Below are 22,812 nucleotides of genomic sequence, written 5' to 3'. Positions count from 1 at the left end.
GGTCTTATGACACTCACGCATACGTGTTCCGGCTCCCGGGTATTCCGACTCTGTCGCTGCCGACTTACACGGAGGGGGGTAAGGATGGTTCCGCTCTCCGTCACAACTGCTACCGGTCTCAAATTGACGGCCGCCTTTTCCTGGATACCTCTCACCCAGATCAGATTTTCAGTCCTCGAATACAGGTACCGCTTGCTGGCCGAAAGTGATCCCTTGGAGCTAGGCTGGTTTACTGGCTTGCAGCTAGTTTCCTCTGTAGTACTGCCTTCGGATAGTGGTCCGGTTTATTTGCTTTGTTGAACTGCGTCTTTTAGATTAATACAGTGTTTGCGGCTAGGCCTAACCAGCCTGAACAGGAGCAATAGACTTCCGTACAATGTCCTTTTTTTCCCCCCAGGCCAGGTATGCAATCCTCCGGCAATAGGGCAATGTGGCAGGGGTCAGATAATAGTCGGCTCAACAAACTAGAGAGCTAGAGCGCACGCTGCATACAGGACGCTCCTCCCAGAGGAAGTCAAAGGGATTCCAGTAAAAGTAGATATTATATAATCTAAATTAGAACCAAACTATTTTGTTCCCTATAAAGAAAGGGACAATAGTCTGAATTTTGACACCATGTCAGCAGACCAGGATTTAAGCCATAAGGCTCTCCTAGCAAGGACTACTAAAAACATACTTTTAATGTTGATCTTCATAATATCAAACACAGCAACACAAATAAAGGAATTGGGATTTTTGAGTAAACCCAAAAGATTCTCACAAGCAGAGTCATCAAAACACTGCTCTGAAAGACTAGATAACCAGCAAGATGAAACAGCAGCCACATCACATAAGAAAATACCCTGCTTGTAAAAAGGACCTTTTATGAAAATACTCTAGTTTTCTATCTAAAGACTTTAAAAGAAGTGCTGTCTTCCAAAGGGATAGTAGTATGCTTAGCCAGAGGGGAAATAGCTCTATCAACTTAAGGAACAGTTTACCACAATTCAATATTAGCAGCAGGTAAAGGATAAACCTTGCAGAAGGATTAAATGAATTACCTGGCTTAGACCATTCCCTAGAAATCATGTCAGAGACAGCATCAGGGATAGGGAAAACAGGGAGCTTAATAACAGTCTAAAAAAATTGAATTTAAACGATTACAAGGTTTATCATCAGAAACCTTAAAAACATAATTTATGTAAGAACTTACCTGATAAATTCATTTCTTTCATATTAACAAGAGTCCATGAGCTAGTGACGTATGGGATATACATTCCTACCAGGAGGGGCAAAGTTTCCCAAACCTTAAAATGCCTATAAATACACCCCTCACCACACCCACAAATCAGTTTAACGAATAGCCAAGAAGTGGGGTGATAAGAAAAAAAGTGCGAAGCATATAAAATAAGGAATTGGAATAATTGTGCTTTATACAAAAAAATCATAACCACCACAAAAAAGGGTGGGCCTCATGGACTCTTGTTAATATGAAAGAAATGAATTTATCAGGTAAGTTCTTACATAAATTATGTTTTCTTTCATGTAATTAACAAGAGTCCATGAGCTAGTGACGTATGGGATAATGACTACCCAAGATGTGGATCTTTCCACACAAGAGTCACTAGAGAGGGAGGGATAAAATAAAGACAGCCAATTCCTGCTGAAAATAATCCACACCCAAAATAAAGTTTAACAAAAAACATAAGCAGAAGATTCAAACTGAAACCGCTGCCTGAAGAACTTTTCTACCAAAAACTGCTTCAGAAGAAGAAAATACATCAAAATGGTAGAATTTAGTAAAAGTATGCAAAGAGGACCAAGTTGCTGCTTTGCAGATCTGGTCAACCGAAGCTTCATTCCTAAACGCCCAGGAAGTAGAAACTGACCTAGTAGAATGAGCTGTAATTCTTTGAGGCGGAATTTTACCCGACTCAACATAGGCAAGATGAATTAAAGATTTCAACCAAGATGCCAAAGAAATGGCAGAAGCTTTCTGGCCTTTCCTAGAACCGGAAAAGATAACAAATAGACTAGAAGTCTTACGGAAAGATTTCGTAGCTTCAACATAATATTTCAAAGCTCTAACAACATCCAAAGAATGCAATGATTTCTCCTTAGAATTCTTAGGATTAGGACATAATGAAGGAACCACAATTTCTCTACTAATGTTGTTGGAATTCACAACTTTAGGTAAAAATTCAAAAGAAGTTCGCAACACCGCCTTATCCTGATGAAAAATCAGAAAAGGAGACTCACACGAAAGAGCAGATAATTCAGAAACTCTTCTAGCAGAAGAGATGGCCAAAAGGAACAAAACTTTCCAAAAAAGTAATTTAATGTCCAATGAATGCATAGGTTCAAACGGAGGAGCTTGAAGAGCTCCCAAAACCAAATTCAAACTCCATGGAGGAGAAATTGACTTAATGACAGGTTTTATACGAACCAAAGCTTGTACAAAACAATGAATATCAGGAAGAATAGCAATCTTTCTGTGAAAAAGAACAGAAAGAGCGGAGATTTGTCCTTTCAAAGAACTCGCGGACAAACCCTTATCTAAACCATCCTGAAGAAACTGTAAAATTCTCGGTATTCTAAAAGAATGCCAAGAAAAATGATGAGAAAGACACCAAGAAATATAAGTCTTCCAGACTCTATAATATATCTCTCGAGATACAGATTTACGAGCCTGTAACATAGTATTAATCACGGAGTCAGAGAAACCTCTATGACCAAGAATCAAGCGTTCAATCTCCATACCTTTAAATTTAAGGATTTCAGATCCGGATGGAAAAAAGGACCTTGAGACAGAAGGTCTGGTCTTAACGGAAGAGTCCATGGTTGGCAAGATGCCATCCGGACAAGATCCGCATACCAAAACCTGTGAGGCCATGCCGGAGCTATTAGCAGAACAAACGAGCATTCCCTCAGAATCTTGGAGATTACTCTTGGAAGAAGAACTAGAGGCGGAAAGATATAGGCAGGATGATACTTCCAAGGAAGTGATAATGCATCCACTGCCTCCGCCTGAGGATCCCAGGATCTGGACAGATACCTGGGAAGTTTCTTGTTTAGATGAGAGGCCATCAGATCTATCTCTGGGAGCCCCCACATTTGAACAATCTGAAGAAATACCTCTGGGTGAAGAGACCATTCGCCCGGATGCAACGTTTGGCGACTGAGATAATCCGCTTCCCAATTGTCTACACCTGGGATATGAACCGCAGAGATTAGACAGGAGCTGGATTCCGCCCAAACCAAAATTCGAGATACTTCTTTCATAGCCAGAGGACTGTGAGTCCCTCCTTGATGATTGATGTATGCCACAGTTGTGACATTGTCTGTCTGAAAACAAATGAACGATTCTCTCTTCAGAAGAGGCCAAAACTGAAGAGCTCTGAAAACTGCACGGAGTTCCAAGATATTGATCGGTAATCTCACCTCCTGAGATTCCCAAACTCCTTGTGCCGTCAGAGATCCCCACACAGCTCCCCAACCTGTGAGACTTGCATCTGTTGAAATTACAGTCCAGGTCGGAAGAACAAAAGAAGCCCCCTGAATTAAACGATGGTGATCTGTCCACCACGTCAGAGAGTGCCGAACAATCGGTTTTAAAGATATTAATTGATATATCTTCGTGTAATCCCTGCACCATTGGTTCAGCATACAGAGCTGAAGAGGTCGCATGTGAAAACGAGCAAAGGGGATCGCGTCCGATGCAGCAGTCATAAGACCTAGAATTTCCATGCATAAGGCTACCGAAGGGAATGATTGAGACTGAAGGTTTCGACAGGCTGTAATCAATTTTAGACGTCTCTTGTCTGTTAAAGACAAAGTCATGGACACTGAATCTATCTGGAAACCCAGAAAGGTTACCCTTGTTTGAGGAATCAAAGAACTTTTTGGTAAATTGATCCTCCAACCATGATCTTGAAGAAACAACACAAGTCGATTCGTATGAGACTCTGCTAAATGTAAAGACGGAGCAAGTACCAAGATATCGTCCAAATAAGGAAATACCACAATACCCTGTTCTCTGATTACAGACAGAAGGGCACCGAGAATCTTTGTGAAAATTCTTGGAGCTGTAGCAAGGCCAAACGGTAGAGCCACAAATTGGTAATGCTTGTCTAGAAAAGAGAATCTCAGGAACTGATAATGATCTGGATGAATCGGAATATGCAGATATGCATCCTGTAAATCTATTGTGGACATATAATTCCCTTGCTGAACAAAAGGCAATATAGTCCTTACAGTTACCATCTTGAACGTTGGTATCCTTACATAACGATTCAATAATTTTAGATCCAGAACTGGTCTGAAGGAATTCTCCTTCTTTGGTACAATGAAGAGATTTGAATAAAACCCCATCCCCTGTTCCGGAACTGGAACTGGCATAATTACTCCAGCCAACTCTAGATCTGAAACACAATTCAGAAATGCTTGAGCTTTCACTGGATTTACTGGGACATGGGAAAGAAAAAATCTCTTTGCAGGAGGTCTCATCTTGAAACCAATTCTGTACCCTTCTGAAACAATGTTCTGAATCCAAAGATTGTGAACAGAACTGATCCAAATTTCTTTGAAAAAACGTAACCTGCCCCCTACCAGCTGAACTGGAATGAGGGCCGTACCTTCATGTGAACTTAGAAGCAGGCTTTGCCTTTCTAGCAGGCTTGGATTTATTCCAGACTGGGGATGGTTTCCAAACTGAAACTGCTCCTGAGGACGAAGGATCAGGCTTTTGTTCTTTGTTGAAACGAAAGGAACGAAAACGATTGTTAGCCCTGTTTTTACCTTTAGACTTTTTATCCTGTGGTAAAAAAGTTCCTTTCCCACCAGTAACAGTTGAAATAATAGAATCCAACTGAGAACCAAATAATTTGTTTCCCTGGAAAGAAATGGAAAGTAGAGTTGATTTAGAAGCCATATCAGCATTCCAAGTCTTAAGCCATAAAGCTCTTCTGGCTAAGATAGCCAGAGACATAAATCTAACATCAACTCTAATAATATCAAAAATGGCATCACAGATGAAATTATTAGCATGCTGGAGAAGAATAATAATATCATGAGAATCACGATTTGTTACTTGTTGCGCTAGAGTTTCCAACCAAAAAGTTGAAGCTGCAGCAACATCAGCCAATGATATAGCAGGTCTAAGAAGATTACCTGAACATAGATAAGCTTTTCTTAGAAAAGATTCAATTTTTCTATCTAAAGGATCCTTAAACGAGGTACCATCTGATGTAGGAATGGTAGTACGTTTAGCAAGGGTAGAAATAGCCCCATCAACTTTAGGGATTTTGTCCCAAAATTCTAATCTGTCAGGCGGAACAGGATATAATTGCTTAAAACGTTTAGAAGGAGTAAATGAATTACCCAATCTATCCCATTCCTTAGCAATTACTGCAGAAATAGCATTAGGAACAGGAAAGACTTCTGGAATAACCGCAGGAGCTTTAAAAACCTTATCCAAACGTATAGAATTAGTATCAAGAGGACTAGAATCCTCTATTTCTAAAGCAATTAGTACTTCTTTAAGTAAAGAGCGAATAAATTCCATCTTAAATAAATATGAAGATTTATCAGCATCAATCTCTGAGACAGAATCCTCTGAACCAGAAGAGTCCAAAGAATCAGAATGATGGTGTTCATTTAAAAATTCATCTGTAGAGAGAGAAGATTTAAAAGACTTTTTACGTTTACTAGAAGGAGAAATAACAGACAAAGCCTTCTTTATGGATTCAGAAACAAAATCTCTTATGTTATCAGGAACATTCTGCACCTTAGATGTTGAGGGAACTGCAACAGGCAATGGTACATCACTAAAGGAAATATTATCTGCATTAACAAGTTTGTCATGACATTTAATACAAACAACAGCTGGAGGAATAGCTACCAAAAGTTTACAGCAGATACACTTAGCTTTGGTAGATCCAGCAGGCAGAGGTTTTCCTGTAGTATCTTCTGGCTCAGATGCAACGTGAGACATCTTGCAATATGTAAGAGAAAAAACAACATATAAAGCAAAATAGATCAAATTCCTTATAAGACAGTTTCAGGAATGGGAAAAAAATGCCAAACATCAAGCTTCTAGCAACCAGAAGCAAATGAAAAATGAGACTGAAATAATGTGGAGACAAAAGCGACGCCCATATTTTTTGGCGCCAAATAAGACGCCCACATTATTTGGCGCCTAAATGCTTTTGGCGCCAAAAATGACGCCACATCCGGAACGCCGACATTTTTGGCGCAAAATAACGTCAAAAAAATGACGCAACTTCCGGCGACACGTATGACGCCGGAAACGGAAATGAATTTTTGCGCCAAAAAAGTCCGCGCCAAGAATGACGCAATAAAATGAAGCATTTTCAGCCCCCGCGAGCCTAACAGCCCACAGGGAAAAAAGTCAAATTTTTGAGGTAAGAAAAATATGATAATTAAAGCATAATCCCAAATATGAAACTGACTGTCTGGAAATAAGGAAAGTTGAACATTCTGAGTCAAGGCAAATAAATGTTTGAATACATATATTTAGAACTTTATAAATAAAGTGCCCAACCATAGCTTAGAGTGTCACAGAAAATAAGACTTACTTACCCCAGGACACTCATCTACATGTTTGTAGAAAGCCAAACCAGTACTGAAACGAGAATCAGTAGAGGAAATGGTAAATATAAGAGTATATCGTCGATCTGAAAAGGGAGGTAAGAGATGAATCTCTACGACCGATAACAGAGAACCTTATGAAATAGACCCCGTAGAAGGAGATCACTGCATTCAATAGGCAATACTCTCCTCACATCCCTCTGACATTCACTGCACGCTGAGAGGAAAACCGGGCTCCAACTTGCTGCGGAGCGCATATCAACGTAGAATCTAGCACAAACTTACTTCACCACCTCCCTTGGAGGCAAAGTTTGTAAAACTGATTTGTGGGTGTGGTGAGGGGTGTATTTATAGGCATTTTAAGGTTTGGGAAACTTTGCCCCTCCTGGTAGGAATGTATATCCCATACGTCACTAGCTCATGGACTCTTGTTAATTACATGAAAGAAATCCCCCCCCCCCTAAAGCGGGTAAAACTTCTTTCAAAAGAGAACAAATATGTTCAATTTTAAACAAAACAAAAACAAAAAAAAAAGAGGAAAAATCAGGTTTAACATCAGAGTAAACTTCACCTTCTGAAGAATTAACAGCATCCCTGACTTCAGGAGACATAGTACTAGTGGAAGGTAAAATCTGAACTGACCGTTTACCCTTGAAGACAGGAGAGCAGTCAGCACCTCAGAAACCACAGCTTTGATGAGGTATTTTTACAATCGGGTGATATGTCAGTAGCCTTGTACTGTAATGAACAGACAAACAAAGCAGTAATATCCATAGAAGCAGTATTAGGTTGGTCTGAATGCATTAACATTTTTAAACATAAGTAACATAATTAAGCTGGAGGAGATTTCGTAGCTTCTTTACAATAAACGCACTTCATTTCAGTAGGAAGGTGTTCAGGAGACTTGGCTTCTAAGGTAGATTAAGGAACAGAATCAAATAGCTTTATTATAGCATTGACAAAGCAATGCAATAAACACTATAACCCCCTTAAAAAGCTCTTGAGAAATGGTAACTTACCCCCTCCTACAGTAGCTATAAAAAATACAGGTACAATTCGCACTAAGCCTAACTGCAAAACAAAGCAGAAGACATATAAACTTCACATCCAAAACCTAGACAATGCTCAGCAGTATAAAATAACACACACAATAAAACTGAGTTATAATAGAATTTATTGAGCCAAAACCCAAATGTGTACAAGAGCGAAGACATACGTGCGCTAACCCAATGAGTGTAATCCAGTTGAAGCACAAAAGAAGCGTAAAAGATCTAAATAGATATGTGCTGTCCCGACAAGCGGAAAACCTACATGCGCAATATTAAAACTAAATGTGCCAAAAAACCTGACACATGCAAAACAGCAAGGGGAACAATGTATAGATTCTGTCCCAGGGAAAAAAATAAATGATATATATATATATATATATATATATATATATATATATATACACATATACACATATACAGAAGAAGGAGGATGCACTCGCCAGGATTTCAAAATCGTTACCTTTATTAGTTGTAACGTTTCGGGGTGTTACCCCCTTCGTCAGACATCAAAAAATAACAACCATTTACTTATCCCCACCGTGCCTTTTAAACTTACTCAAGTGTTCCAAAACCGAGCCGCAACCAGTAGCGCCACTCCCACCGGCTGACGTCATCAGGCGGCGACCCGGCAGCTGGACTCCCCTGTGCCACTAAAAAAAATCTTATTGTGTACATACCATCAGTGTGAATAAACATATACAGACAGGCATCATTCTGAGGATAACCATACATATTCAGAGGGCTCAAATCAGAGTGATTGGATGTAATCGCCGTATCAGCAATACACAGCTGACATTTGGGTTGCTATAGAAACCACAGTATACAAAATAATCCCAAGATCATAAGATCAACAACAGGGTGTGGCTAAAGCAGCCAATCACATCGCGATCCCATTCCGGTATTCAATGTAATCACAGGCTAACAACAACCACTAGTACATGTGGATTACTAGGTAAAAATAGAGGTGAAGTCCCCTAAGTTATGCATGAAAATAAAATTACATAATAATAAACATCAACTTGCTAAATATGCAGCTCAAAATGTACTTAAGTATGCAAACATCTATGTCTCTAACTATGCAGAGAGACAAAAACCTAGCATGGGAGTGTTGCAAGAATTCTAGGGGGTGACCCATCCCATAATACTTTAATGTATTCTAGGTCAAAGAGACAACCCCACCTCATATTAGCAAGAACACCAAAATAAATAAAAAACATGCAAATAAATAAAAAAAATTGCAAATAAATACAAAGATAAAGTTGAACAGATGAGCAGAGATAATAAACAGAAAAAATAAACAATAATCCAACTAAGAATGATACTCAAAATCATACAAATGAAGATAAAATAAAAAGAATACACAAAATGATGTAAAACACAACAATATTCCCAATATATTTCACTCAAGAGGCGTAACCAATCCCCAACAGGGAATACAACTAACAAAATGGGCTTAAAGTGAAGGTAAACTTTGATGAATGAAAGCCCGTTTTTTTAAAATACTATTAAAAACAGGGGCATTTTATTTCATCAAAGTTTACAAATCAGCCATTTTGATTAAAAAACTTACCTTTTTTTCTTTTCTCAGCCAGAGCAGCTTCCCCCTCCTGGAAATCCTCTCTTCACACATCAGCAATGACTAATCCGGCTTCCTCCAATCACAGCATGGCCTCAGGCAATGACTACCCTGGGGGGAAAGCCGTGATTGGAGGAAGCCGGATTAGTCATGGCTGACGTGTGAAGACAGGATTTCCAGGAGGGGGAAGCTGCTCTGGCTGTGAAAAGAAAAAAAGGTCAGTTTTTAATCAAAATGGCTGATTTGTAAACTTTGATGAAATAAAAGGCCCCTGTTTTTAATAGTATTTTTAAAAAACGGGCTTTCATTCATCAAAGTTTACCTTCACTTTAAATAACCATTAGAGTAAACTAAAGAAAAGTTGGATAAACTTTAGAGACAACCTAGAGAAAATAATGCCAGTCCAGATGTAGGGGAGGGACATGGTCAATAATGGTGTATTTCAGGTTAACCATCGTGTCAATAATGGTGTATAATATATACATAAAACAATACATGCTCAAAACAAAGCTATAGAGCAACTAAATGTAAAAATTATACTCACCATAGACACTCGTCCACCAGCAAACAACCAGTAGACAGCCAAACCAGTACTGAAACATATCAGCCGGGGTTATGGAATAGGGGTATATTGTAGATCCTCAAGAGTCAAAAGACAAGTCCCTGTGACCAATTATGGAGGGTCTGTGACAGATTTCCCATGAAGTGAAAAAGGTGCCACAAACCATACACCATATACGTCCCTCTGACAAGGGGAAACTGGGCCTTAGTATAGACTGAAAAACCCTCTTTTTGAAGACTCAAATGCACATCTTCATTCTTCGACCACCTCCAGTGGAGGCAAAGTAAAAACCGAGGTACATGTGAGGTGAGAGGGGTTTTAGAGAGCTCTTGGGGTTTGGGAATCTTTGCCTCCCCTAATGGTAAGGAAGGGTAATTCCCAAGTGTAAGGGATTGTGGGCCATTACCACCTGTATAAGAGGAAAAAAACCCCCAAAAAACAAAGCAGAAGAATTAAAGTAAAAGTGCATTATTATCATCATGATCCCCTGCATAAAAACCGCATGCTGAATGCAACAGCTGTGGTGCCTCTCTATAAGAGGAAGGCACTTCCCACATATCTTTGGTAACGCCGGATCTCTGATGTCAAGATAGCAATAAAGGAGAAAAAAACAAGAGAGAGGAAGCACGTGAAAGAACAAGGTAAAAGAGAAAGAGAGGAGCAGAAGGAAGGAGAGAAGTGAGAGAGACACACGGGGGAGTAAAAGAGAAGGACAAATAGATAAAGACAGAAACAGAACAAAACACCAGTGAATTATGTACAGTCTAACAGGTTATTGGATAATGATTTCTGCACAGGTTAAACACAGCTTTACATTAACCATGTAATACATAAATACAATGTAATGTGAGCCTATGGTGCATACGTCTCACATGATTACGTGGGTATGTAACAGGTTATTAAATACTGGATGTAATAAACTAACCCTTTGTTTTGTATGACAACAGTTAATGTTTTTGCCCTGCGTGATCGTGAGACAAATGATAAACATGAATTATTCCCTGTAACATAGATAAGGCTTAAGGGAATCTCTCACCTTAAGGTCATCATAATTCCCTTTACGGCGCATAAACTCCTCAACAAGAGCTTTGTCCTGGTATACCTCTGCCAGACAAACCCTAAAACAAAGAAATTGTGATTTAATGTGCACAATAAATGCCCCCTCATATACAGCACAACGCTTGCAGATCTAACACTTTCTCGCATATTTGGAAATAAATGTATTTAAGCAGAATAAAATGGGAACTTTAAGAAATAAAGTACATCTGTCGGTCAGATACACCATCACAGGACAGATGAACATTGTGCAGGAAGATACAGGCACAAACTACATTACTTGGTAAGTATTGAGTTGGTTAAACAAATGATGCTCACACCTTTAGCAATCAGAAAGTACCGTTAAATCACATCCTGGTATTCAGCAACTGTCGTGTTAGGATAGCCAGAAACCTACACTTTATCCTGCTGTAAGTAAATGAGTTATTTACATTATACTTTAATAATTCCCTGTAGAAAGATATACCTGAAGAAAATCTAATATGAATGTTTGTTCTTTCCATATATTATTTTTAATTAACTCTTTGTTCTCCTCTGGGATTCAAAACAAGCATATAATAAGCAGAACCTACAGCTCAACACCCAGCAGGATCTGTAGAATTTTGCTTTGCGCAGTATACATCACGTACTTGTAATTGAGGTAGGTCTGAGGGTTCTTCATGATGTACCGCGCCCTTCTCCCAACAGAGTGAGAAGTTTTATCCAATGACTGCTCAATGCTAGAATGCAAAATATCCCGGACAACTTGCCATGGGACAAAAAGCCTTTTTACCTATAGATATATGAGAAAATAATATGGTTTTGGTGACACAACAGAAGTCAGATGAGGGTATAAGGCTAGAAGGAAGGGTGAGTGTAACCGGAGAATCAGTGAGAGAGACCATAGTGTTACTGTCAGACAGAAGTCAGGTGAGGGTATAAGGCAAGAAGGAAGGGTGAGTGTAATCGGAGAATCAGTGAGAGTTACGATAGTGTTACTGTCAGACAGAAGTCAGGTGAGGGTATAAGGCAAGAAGGAAGGATGAGTGTAACCGGAGAATCAGTGAGAGTGACGATAGTGTTACTGTCAGACAGAAGTCAGGTGAGGGTATAAGGCAAGAAGGAAGGGTGAGTGTAACTGGAGAATCAGTGAGAGAGACCATAGTGTTACTGTCAGACAGAAGTCAGGTGAGGGTATAAGGCTAGAAGGAAGGGTGAGAATCAGTGAGAGAGACCATAGTGTTACTGTCAGACAGAAGTCAGGTGGGGGTATAAGGCTAGAAGGAAGGGTGAGAATCAGTGAGAGTGACCATAGTGTTACTGTTAGACAGAAGTCAGGTGAGGGTATAAGGCTAGAAGGAAGGGTGAGTGTAACCGGAGAATCAGTGAGAGAGACCATAGTGTTACTGTTAGACAGAAGTCAGGTGAGGGTATAAGACTAGAAGGAAGGGTGAGTAACCGGAGAATCAGTGAGAGAGACCATAGTGTTACTGTCAGACAGAAGTCAGGTGAGGGTATAAGGCTAGAAGGAAGGGTGAGTGTAACCGGAGAATCAGTGAGAGAGACCATAGTGTTACTGTTAGACAGAAGTCAGGTGAGGGTATAAGGCTAGAAGGAAGGGTGAGTGTAACCGGAGAATCAGTGAGAGAGACCATAGTGTTACTGTCAGACAGAAGTCAGGTGAGGGTATAAGGCTAGAAGGAAGGGTGAGTGTAACCGGAGAATCAGTGAGAGAGACCATAGTGTTACTGTCAGACAGAAGTCAGGTGAGGGTATAAGGCTAGAAGGAAGGTTGCAGTGTAACCGGAGAATCAGTGAGAGAGACCATAGTGTTACTGTCAGACAGAAGTCAGGTGAGGGTATAAGGCTAGAAGGAAGGGTGAGTGTAACCGGAGAATCAGGGAGAGAGACCATAGTGTTACTGTTAGACAGAAGTCAGGTGAGGGTATAAGGCTAGAAGGAAGGGTGAGTGTAACCGGAGAATCAGTGAGAGAGACCATAGTGTTACTGTTAGACAGAAGTCAGGTGAGGGTATAAGGCTAGAAGGAAGGGTGAGTGTAACCGGAGAATCAGTGAGAGAGACCATAGTGTTACTGTTAGACAGAAGTCAGGTGAGGGTATAAGGCTAGAAGGAAGGGTGAGTGTAACCGGAGAATCAGTGAGAGTGACCATAGTGTTACTGTTAGACAGAAGTCAGGTGAGGGTTTAAGGCTAGAAGGAAGGGTGAGTGTAACAGGAGAATCAGTGAGAGAGACCATAGTGTTACTGTTAGACAGAAGTCAGGTGAGGGTATAAGGCTAGAAGGAAGGTTGCAGTGTAACCGAAGAATCAGTGAGAGAGACCATAGTGTTACTGTTAGACAGAAGTCAGGTGAGGGTATAAGGCTAGAAGGAAGGGTGAGTGTAACCGGAGAATCAGTGAGAGAGACCATAGTGTTACTGTCAGACAGAAGTCAGGTGAGGGTATAAGGCTAGAAGGAAGGGTGAGTGTAACCGGAGAATCAGTGAGAGAGACCATAGTGTTACTGTCAGACAGAAGTCAGGTGAGGGTATAAGGCTAGAAGGAAGGGTGAGTGTAACCAGAGAATCAGTGAGAGAGACCATAGTGTTACTGTCAGACAGAAGTCAGGTGAGGGTATAAGGCTAGAAGGAAGGGTGAGTGTAACAGGAGAATCAGTGAGAGAGACCATAGTGTTACTGTCAGACAGAAGTCAGGTGAGGGTATAAGGCTAGAAGGAAGGGTGAGTGTAACCAGAGAATCAGTGAGAGAGACCATAGTGTTACTGTTAGACAGAAGTCAGGTGAGGGTATAAGGCTAGAAGGAAGGTTGCAGTGTAACCGGAGAATCAGTGAGAGAGACCATAGTGTTACTGTTAGACAGAAGTCAGGTGAGGGTATAAGGCTAGAAGGAAGGGTGAGTGTAACCGGAGAATCAGTGAGAGAGACCATAGTGTTACTGTCAGACAGAAGTCAGGTGAGGGTATAAGGCTAGAAGGAAGGTTGCAGTGTAACCGGAGAATCAGTGAGAGAGACCATAGTGTTACTGTCAGACAGAAGTCAGGTGAGGGTATAAGGCTAGAAGGAAGGGTGAGTGTAACAGGAGAATCAGTGAGAGAGACCATAGTGTTACTGTCAGACAGAAGTCAGGTGAGGGTATAAGGCTAGAAGGAAGGGTGAGTGTAACCAGAGAATCAGTGAGAGAGACCATAGTGTTACTGTTAGACAGAAGTCAGGTGAGGGTATAAGGCTAGAAGGAAGGGTGAGTGTAACCGGAGAATCAGTGAGAGAGACCATAGTGTTACTGTCAGACAGAAGTCAGGTGAGGGTATAAGGCTAGAAGGAAGGGTGAGTGTAACCAGAGAATCAGTGAGAGAGACCATAGTGTTACTGTCAGACAGAAGTCAGGTGAGGGTATAAGGCTAGAAGGAAGGGTGAGTGTAACCAGAGAATCAGTGAGAGTATAAGGCCTCTGTCCATATTCCCTCTCCTGTTGTCTCTCCTCTCAGGAGACACAACAGGAGAGGGAATATGGACAGAGGCAACTGGTGGTTGTGGGAAGAAGACAAGGTTAGTGGTGTTAGAGGCGGCATAAAGAACACATAAGAATGAGATATTTTGTTTCTGTTGATGATTATGGCCAGAGGTCTAACTGCCATAGATCTAGCAGAGCTGTGAAAGCATTGGTCAGTATATGTGATGAAACAGAAGATTTATTAGTCACAAAGAGGGACAATGGGGAGAAGAAAGGCACAAGGAAAATGTCACAGACAGGGTTTAGGTGCAAGGAAGCCATAGCGGAACAAAGTCTTGTAAATAATCATCAGAAACAAGTAGGGGCAGCTTTAATAATTAAAGGGACACTGTACCCAAAAAAATTCTTTCCTGATTCTGATTGAGCATGAAATTTTAAGCAACTTTCTAATTTACTCCTAATATCAAATTTTCTTCATTCTTTTGGTATCTTTATTTGAAATGCAAGAATGTAAGTTTAGATGCGGGCCCATTTTTGGTGAACAACCTGGGTTGTCCTTGCTGATTGGTGGATAAATTCATCCACCAATAAAAAAGTGCTGTCCAGAGTACTGAAACCAAAAAAAAGCTTAGATGCCTTCTTTTTCAAATAATGATAGCAAGAGAACGAAGAAAATTTGATAATAGGAGTAAATTAGAAAGTTGCTTAAAATTCCATGCTCAATCTGAATCACGAAAGAAAAATTTTGGGTACAGTGTCCCTTTAACTACATAACTATACGTATGACGGTGGAGGTTTAGTGGGTTGTACCTTCTTATTTAGAATGTTACTGGCTATACGACAAAGCACAAGCAGCCCATCCTCCTGCGCTGTCCAGGCTACTCGCAAACGCGTCATCCTCTGTAGCGCACTCTGATCTGCTTCATCATGATATTTATATCTTCTCATCTTTTTCTGCTTAACAGTATCACCTTAAAGGGACACAAAAGTCAAAAGTAAACTGTCATGGGTCAGACAGAGCATACAATTTTAAGCAATTTTCTGTTTGATTCTGCTATCAAAATGTACTTCATTGTCTTGGAATCCTTTTGTTGAAAAGCATATGCACATATCCTATGCAGCAATGCATTACTGATGATTGGTGGCTACTTATGTCTCTTGTCATTGGCTCAGATTCCCAGTAGTGCAGTGCTCTGGAGCTAATTTTAACTGTGTGTTTAACAGGGTGAATTTGATCACTAGTCAGTAAGACTGATTTAAATCAATTTAAATGGACAATCTATTCCAGATGTTTCAAAAGATAGATAATCCCTTTATTACCCATACCCAGTTTCGCATAACTAACACAGCTTTATTAATATACGTTTTACCTCTGTGATTACCCTGTATCTAAGCCTCTGCAGACTGCCCCTTATCTCAGTTATATTAATATACATTTTACCTCTGTGATTACCTTGTATCTAAGCCTCTGCAGACCTCCCCTTATCTCAGTTTGTAATAATATACTTTTCACCTCTGTGATTACCTTGTATCTAAGCCTCTGCAGACCGCCCCTTACCTCAGTTATATTAATATACTTTTTACCTCTGTGATTACCTTGTATCTAAGCCTCTGCAGACTGCGCCCTTATCTCAGTTCTTTCTTTTTTAAGACACAATGAGTCCATGGATCATCTTAATTACTAATGGGATATTCACCTCCTGGTCAACAGGAGGCGGCAAAGAGCACCACAGCAGAGCTGTTAAATAGCTCCTCCCTTCCCTCCCACTCCAGTCATTCTCTTTGCTTACGTTAGTGTTAGGAAGTGGTAAAGTGAGGTGTTAGAAAAGATTCTTCAATCAAGAGTTTATTATTTTTAAAAAGTGGTGCAAGATTGTGCTGCTTTGTTCTAGGGTGTAGCCGTAGTCCATATCAGTCAGACTCTCTTTAGTAGAGCATTGGTGGCTTTAGAGCAATGGGAACTTGTGGGGCATAATTCTCACTGCGCCTCCCATGTTTCTTGCTGCCTTATTTCCTTTAGTCTGAGGTAAAGCATTGACTCAGCACTTTATTCTCCTCAGATCGATGTGAGGGAGAGGACCTCTCAAGCCTGGGAGCTGCCTTGCTGCCAGGCAGACGTTAAGGTAAGTGCTGCTTAAATTTCTGGGAGAAAGAAGGCTCAGAAATACAGTTAGCACACACTGAACTTACGGGGCTATAAGAGGTCTGGCTCTTTATGTTGGGACATTTAATCTTTCTTGGAGTGAAAGTGTTTGGGCAGCGTGATTTTGCAGGCACTGGGGCTGGAGCAAAGCTGTAGGAAAGCATACGTTTTTACTTTGTATGGCTCTGGTGGTTTCACATTGATATTAGGTTGACGCGCACGATGGGCGGTCCTTCCTGTTTTGCGCGGCACTTTAGTTGCGCTTCAGTTAACGGAGGCTGAGGGTGGTGCGACATTAGGAAGAATTTGCTGGTCTGTTCTAGTGTCGCATGCTGAGGGCTATCATGCGTTGCTAGTGCAGAGACAGCATTTACTCCTTTCAACAGAGCACCGTTGTTTACTGCTAACGAGTCGTTTGGGGCTAAAAGGAGAGGAAGATTGACTGGGGTCAGGTAGGAGCACTTCAGCAGTTTGCCGAGGTGTTATTTTTTGTTAATTCGTTATTTGCTAAACTTGAATGGTTTGCAGGAAAAAAGGAAACTGTTTAAAATTAAAGTGACAGTAACGTTTTGGGCATAAATTTTTTGTTGTCAAAATTAAGATTTTTGTTGCCCATTTATACTATTGTGTTTCAGTATGGACCAAGGAGACTTGCAAAATGTTATTTGCTCATTGCGTTTTGATGCAAATGTGGAACCACCAATCCCTTTCTGTCCCTCATGTATTGAGAGGACTTTAAGTTATAGAGAGAAAAAATTTCCTGAGCAAAACTTTTCAAAAGTGGATGCTGTCCAAGAGTCTAACGTCGAGATTCATGGTATGCCGCTGTTTTCTCCCAAAACGTCCTAAATTGTACCGCCCACACAAGCAGTGCCCTGCGTTTCTGCTCCAACTACTGCTGTAGTTACCTTAAAAGACATAGCTTCCCTTATGTCTTCTACAATTTCTGATGCATTGTCTGCTTTCCCAATGTTGCAGGGCAAACGTAAGAGGAAATCCAGACATTCAGTAAGTGAGGTTTCTGATACAATTATGGCAGTTTCGGAGGTACCCTCCCAAGCTCCTGAAGAGAAGGGTACTGCGGCACCATCTGATGGTGAAATTTTGGATTCTGAAAGTTCATTACCTCTGACGGACTCAGAGGTTGTAAGTTTTAGGTTTAAACTAGAACGCCTCCGCCTGTTGCTGAGGGAGGTTTTGGTTACTTTGAACGATTGACTCCACGGTAGTGGTTGCTCCTATGAAGTCTAGTAAGTTAGACAGATATTTCGAAGTTCCTTCTCACTCAGACGTATTTCCAGTTCCAAAGCTAGCTTCGGAAATCATTACTAAGGAGTGGGAGAGACCAGGCGTTCCCTTTTCTCCTCCTATTTTTAAGAAGATGTTTCCCATAGCTGACTATTTCAAAGAGGCTTGGCAAACAATTCCTAAGGTGGAAGGGGCTGTTTCCACCTTAGCCAAGATAACTACTATTCCCATAGAGGATAGTTGTGCGTTCAAAGATCCTATGGACAAGAAGTTAGAGGGTTTACTTAAGAAGATTTATGTTCATCAGGGTCTGCAATGGCAACCAGCTGCGTGCATTGCTACCGTCACTAGTGCTGCAGCATATTGGTTTGATACACTGTCTGAATCTCTCAGAACTGAGACTTCCTTAGAGGAGATTCAAGACAGGATAAAAGCTATGAAACTAGCTAATGCTTTTATTACGGACGCTTCCCTTCAAATTATTAAGCTGGGAGCTAAGATTTTGGGTTTCTCTATTCTAGCCAGCAGAGCCTTATGGTTAAAGCCTTGGTTTGCGGATGTGCCCTCTAAGTCTAAGCTTCTAGCTATTCCTTACAAGGGGAAGACCTTGTTTGGACCTGGCCTGACGGAAATTATCTCTGCTATCACGGGAGGTAAGGGTCATCTCCTTCCTCAGGATAAGAGAAACAAACAAAAAGGACGACAGAGTAATTTTTGTTCCTTTCGAAATTTCAAGGGAAATTCTTCCTCTTCTAAGCAGGAACAATCTAAGCCTACATGGAGGCCCAACCAGTCTTGGAATAAGAGTAAACATTCCAAGAAGCCTGCGATTGAGTCCAAGACGGCATGAAGGGCATGCCCCCGATCTGGGACCGGATCTGGTAGGGGGCAGACTTTCCTTCTTCGTTCAAGCTTGGGTGCGGGACGTTCAAGATCCCTGGGCAATAGAAATAGTGTCTCAGGGATACAAATTGAAGTTCTAAAGTTTTCCTCCCAGAGGCAGGTTTCTGCTTTCAAGATTATCTGCAGACCAGACAAAGAGGCATTCTTACATTGTGTAGGAGACCTCTCTGCCCTGGGAGTGATTGTTCCCATTCCAGTACAGGAACAGGGTCAGGGTTTTTATTCCAATCCCAAAAAGGAGGGAAACTTCAGACCAATTTTAGACCTAAAGAGTCTAAAAAAATTTCTCAGGGTTCCGTCCTTCAAGATGGAAACTATTCGTTCCATTCTTCCATTGATCCAGGAGGGTCAATTTATGACAACAGTGGATTTAAAGGACACGTATCTACATGTTCCTATTCAAAGGGATCATCACAAGTTCCTAAGGTCCAGTTCGTGGCTCTTCCTTTTGGTCTGGCCATGGCTCCCAGAATCTTTACAAAGGTTCTGGGGTCTCTGCAGGTGGTACTTCGGCTACGGGGCATTGCAGTGGTGCCCTATCTGGACGACATCTTAGTCCAGGCGCCATCCTTACAGCAAGCAAGATCCCATACTGACATGGTGTTATCTTTCCTGAGAACTCACGGGTGGAAGGTAAATTTGGAAAAAAGTTCCTTAGTCCCAAATACAAGGGTAACTTTCTTGGGAACCATAATAGATTTCCTATCTATGAAGATTTTTCCGACAGAAGTCAGGAAATCAAAGATTATCGATACTTGTCTAGTCCTTCAGTCCAATCCTCGGCCGTCAGTGGCCCAGTGCATGGAGGTAATCGGGCTGATAGTGGCGGCAATGGACATCATCCCGTTTGCGCGGTTCCACCTCAGACCTCTGCAGTTAAATATGCTCAGGCAATGGAACGGAGATTATTCAGACTTGTCTCCTTGAATAACCCTGGAGCAGGAGACAAGGGACTCTCTTCGATGGTGGTTGTCTCTGGATAATCTCTCTCAGGGAACCTGCTTTCGCAGACCGTCCTGGGTGATTGTGCCAACAGACGCCAGCCTTCTAGGATGGGGAGCGGTTTGGGGCTCCCTAAAGGCTCAGGGAGTTTGGACTCAGTCAGAGTCTGTTCTGCCCATAAACATTCTGGAGCTGAGAGCAATCCTCAATGCTCTTCTGGCCTGGCCCCAGTTGGCCTCGGCCCGGTTCATCAGGTTTCAGTCGGACAACATAACGTCAGTAGCTTACATCAATGATCAGGTAAGAACAAGGAGTTCCTTAGCGATGAGAGAGGTAACCAAGATAATTCAGTGGGCAGAGGCCCATTCTTGCTGCCTATCGGCAATCCACATACCAGGGGTGGACAACTGGGAGGCAGACTTCCTGAGCAGACAGACTTTTCATCCAGGGGAATGGGAACTCCATCCGGAAGTGTTCTCCAGCCTGATCCTCAAGTGGGGTCAGCCGGAATTAGATCTCATGGCATCTCGACGGAATGCCAAGCTCCTGAGATACGGGTCGAGGTCCAGGGATCCCCAGGAGGAGCTGATAGATGCTCTGGCGGTTCCTTGGACCTTCAGCATAGCATACCTATTTCCTCCGTTTGCGCTTCTTCCTCGGGTCATTGCTCGAATCAAGCAGGAGAGGGCGTTGGTGATCCTCATTGCTCCGGCTTGGCCTCGCAGGATTTGGTATGCAGATCTGGTGGACATGTTCATCCCTGCCACCTTGGAGACTTCCATTGAGGAAGGAAGGATCTTCTAATTCAAGGGCCCTTCCTTCACCCAAATCTAGTTTCTCTTAAGTTGACTGCTTGGAGATTGAACGCTTAATTTTGTCCAAGCGGGGGTTTTCTGACTCGGTCATAGAGACTATGATTCAGGCTCGTAAGCCTGTAACTAGAAAGAATTACCATAAGATATGGTGTAATATCTCTATTGGTGTGAATCCAGGTGTTACTCATGGAGTAGAGTTCCTATAATTTTGTCTTTTCTCCAAGAAGGGTTGGAGAAAGATTTATCAACAAATTCCCTAAAGGGTCAAATTTCGGCCTTGTCTATTTTGTTACACAAACTTCTAGCAGATGTCCCAGATGTTCAATCTTTTGTCAGGCCTTGGTTAGGATCAGGCCTGTGTTCAAACCAGTTACTCCTCCTTGGAGTCTTAATTTAGTTCTCAAAGTTCTTCAAGGGGCTCCGTTTGAGCCTATGCATTCCTAAGATATTAAATTGTTATCTTGAAAAGTTTTGTTTCTTGTTGCTATTTCTTCTGCTCGGAGAGTGTCAGAACTCTCGGCATTGCAGTATGAGTCTCCTTACCTTATTTTCTATTCAGATAAGGTAGTTTTACGTACTAAATTAGGATTTCTTCCTAAGGTTGTTTCTGATCAGAACATTAATCAGGAGATTGTGGTTCCTTCTTTATGTCCTAATCTTTCTTCTCAGAAGGAACATCTTCTACATAATTTGGACGTGGTCCGTGCTTTAAAGTTTTACTTGCAGGCGACTAAGGACTGTCGTCAGTCGTCTTCTTTGTTTGTTATTTTCTCAGGAAAATGTAGGGGACAGAAAGCTACGGCTACTTCTCTTTCTTTTTGGCTGAGGAGTATCATTCCACATGGGCTGTTGCTTCCTCATGGGAACAGATTTGCAAGGCTGCAACTTGGTCCTCTGTGCACACTTTTACAAAATTCTACAAATTTGACACTTTTGACTCGACTGAGGCCGCTTTTGGGAGAAAGGTTCTTCAAGCAGTGGTGCCTTTCGTTTAGGTGCCTTGTCTTGTCCCTCCCGTATCATCTGTGTACTCTAGCTTGGGTATTGGATCCCAATAGTAATTAAGATGATCCGTGGACTCATTGTGTATTAAAAAAGAAAAGAAAATGTATGCTTACCTAATACATTTATTTATTTTTTGACACAATGAGTTCTTGCAAGACAGGTTGTTGGTTATTTTAAACTTCAGACACCTCTGCACCTTGGCTTTTCCTTTCTTTCCTTAACTTTGGTCGAATGACTGGAGTGGGAGGGAAGGGAGGAGCTTTTTAACAGCTCTGCTGTGGTGATCTTTGCCGCCTCCTGCTAACCAGAAGGTGAATATCCCATTAGTAATTAAGATGATCCATGGACTCATCGTGTCAAAAAAGAAATAAATTTATCAGGTAAGCATACATTTTCTTTTTGACAGACTTGCATTTTAGCCACTCAGTGCTCATCATAAATAACTCCACGGGAGTAAGCACAATGTGATCTATGTGACACACATGAACTGTCTAGCTGTGAAAAACTGTTAAAATGCGTAGAGATAAATGTGTCCTTCAAGGGCTTAGAAACAGGCAGAAATGTAGAGGTTTAAATGTTATAAAGTATATTAATATAATAATGTTAGTTGTGCAAAGCCGGGCAATGGGTAAAGGCGTTATCGATCTTTAACACAATAACAATTTTGGAGTAGACTGTCCCTTTGAATCATGGGTTTTATTTTTAAAATAAGTTTTCAGATTACGTTTTCCAGTTATATCAGACCATTACTAATTTGGTTATATATCATTAGATATACATAGATAGATAATTGGAATTTAATTATTTGGAGGTAAATTATCTCCAGTTTAATTGGTTAATCGTTCATATTTGATCAACTTTTCACCTGTACTTTATTGGAAGGAGAACAATAATGATTACAATAATAATAATAACCATTTTAATAGTTTTATTTAATTAAAACAATAATATTTTAAATTTCTAATGTTTGCGGCCTCCCTCCTAACACTTAGGTCCTTCTGCAGATTTATTCTACTCCAAACAATCTTCTATTTAGTGAGCTTCCTGAAACTTAGGAAGGGGCCTCGCAGTTCCCAATCCCCAAAAAACAGATGCATACCTATATATGCTCGTGTGTAACTATATGATCTATTGATACTGACTTGGCATAAGCAGGGATCACTTACTCTTTTTTTTCTTGGCTTTCTGCTTTTTCCCAGTGTCACTTTTTGGTCTTTTCCGCTTTTGATTTTTGCCCCCACTCACTCGCTTGTTACGATTCTCTGAAGATTCTTTCACAATTTTAACAAGTTCTGAAGCTCCTGCCAAACTAGGATCTCCAAAAAAGCTGGTAAGGTTGCCTGAAAACGCATAAAAACAACACAACACTCAAGGAGGTACAGGACATAAGATTTAGCACTAAGCAAGAATGACCTTAGTACCATCCTATAGGATACTTAGCCTTATAAATAAAGCATAACCTTAGTACAATCCTA

General features: G+C 41.1%; 1 protein-coding gene across 4 annotated transcripts in view; it reads right to left on the bottom strand.

The window, feature by feature from the left end:
* GTF3C1 (general transcription factor IIIC subunit 1) overlaps positions 1-22,812 on the bottom strand; it is a 274,627-nt gene that overhangs the window by 111,633 nt on the left and 140,182 nt on the right. For all 4 annotated transcript variants that reach the window (XM_053694472.1, XM_053694474.1, XM_053694475.1 and 1 more), the window contains exons 24-27: positions 22,504-22,677; positions 15,092-15,252; positions 11,461-11,603; positions 10,812-10,893 (exon numbers count right to left, since the gene is read on the bottom strand). In XM_053694472.1, coding sequence (XP_053550447.1) covers positions 10,812-10,893; positions 11,461-11,603; positions 15,092-15,252; positions 22,504-22,677 — 560 coding nt within the window. The remainder of the gene's footprint in view (positions 1-10,811; positions 10,894-11,460; positions 11,604-15,091; positions 15,253-22,503; positions 22,678-22,812) is intronic.

The sequence above is a fragment of the Bombina bombina genome, chromosome 11 (genome assembly GCF_027579735.1).
Source record: "Bombina bombina isolate aBomBom1 chromosome 11, aBomBom1.pri, whole genome shotgun sequence".
Lineage (NCBI taxonomy): Eukaryota > Metazoa > Chordata > Amphibia > Anura > Bombinatoridae > Bombina > Bombina bombina.
Note: the sequence above shows the minus strand (reverse complement) of the source record. Positions and strands in the feature narration are given on the sequence as shown.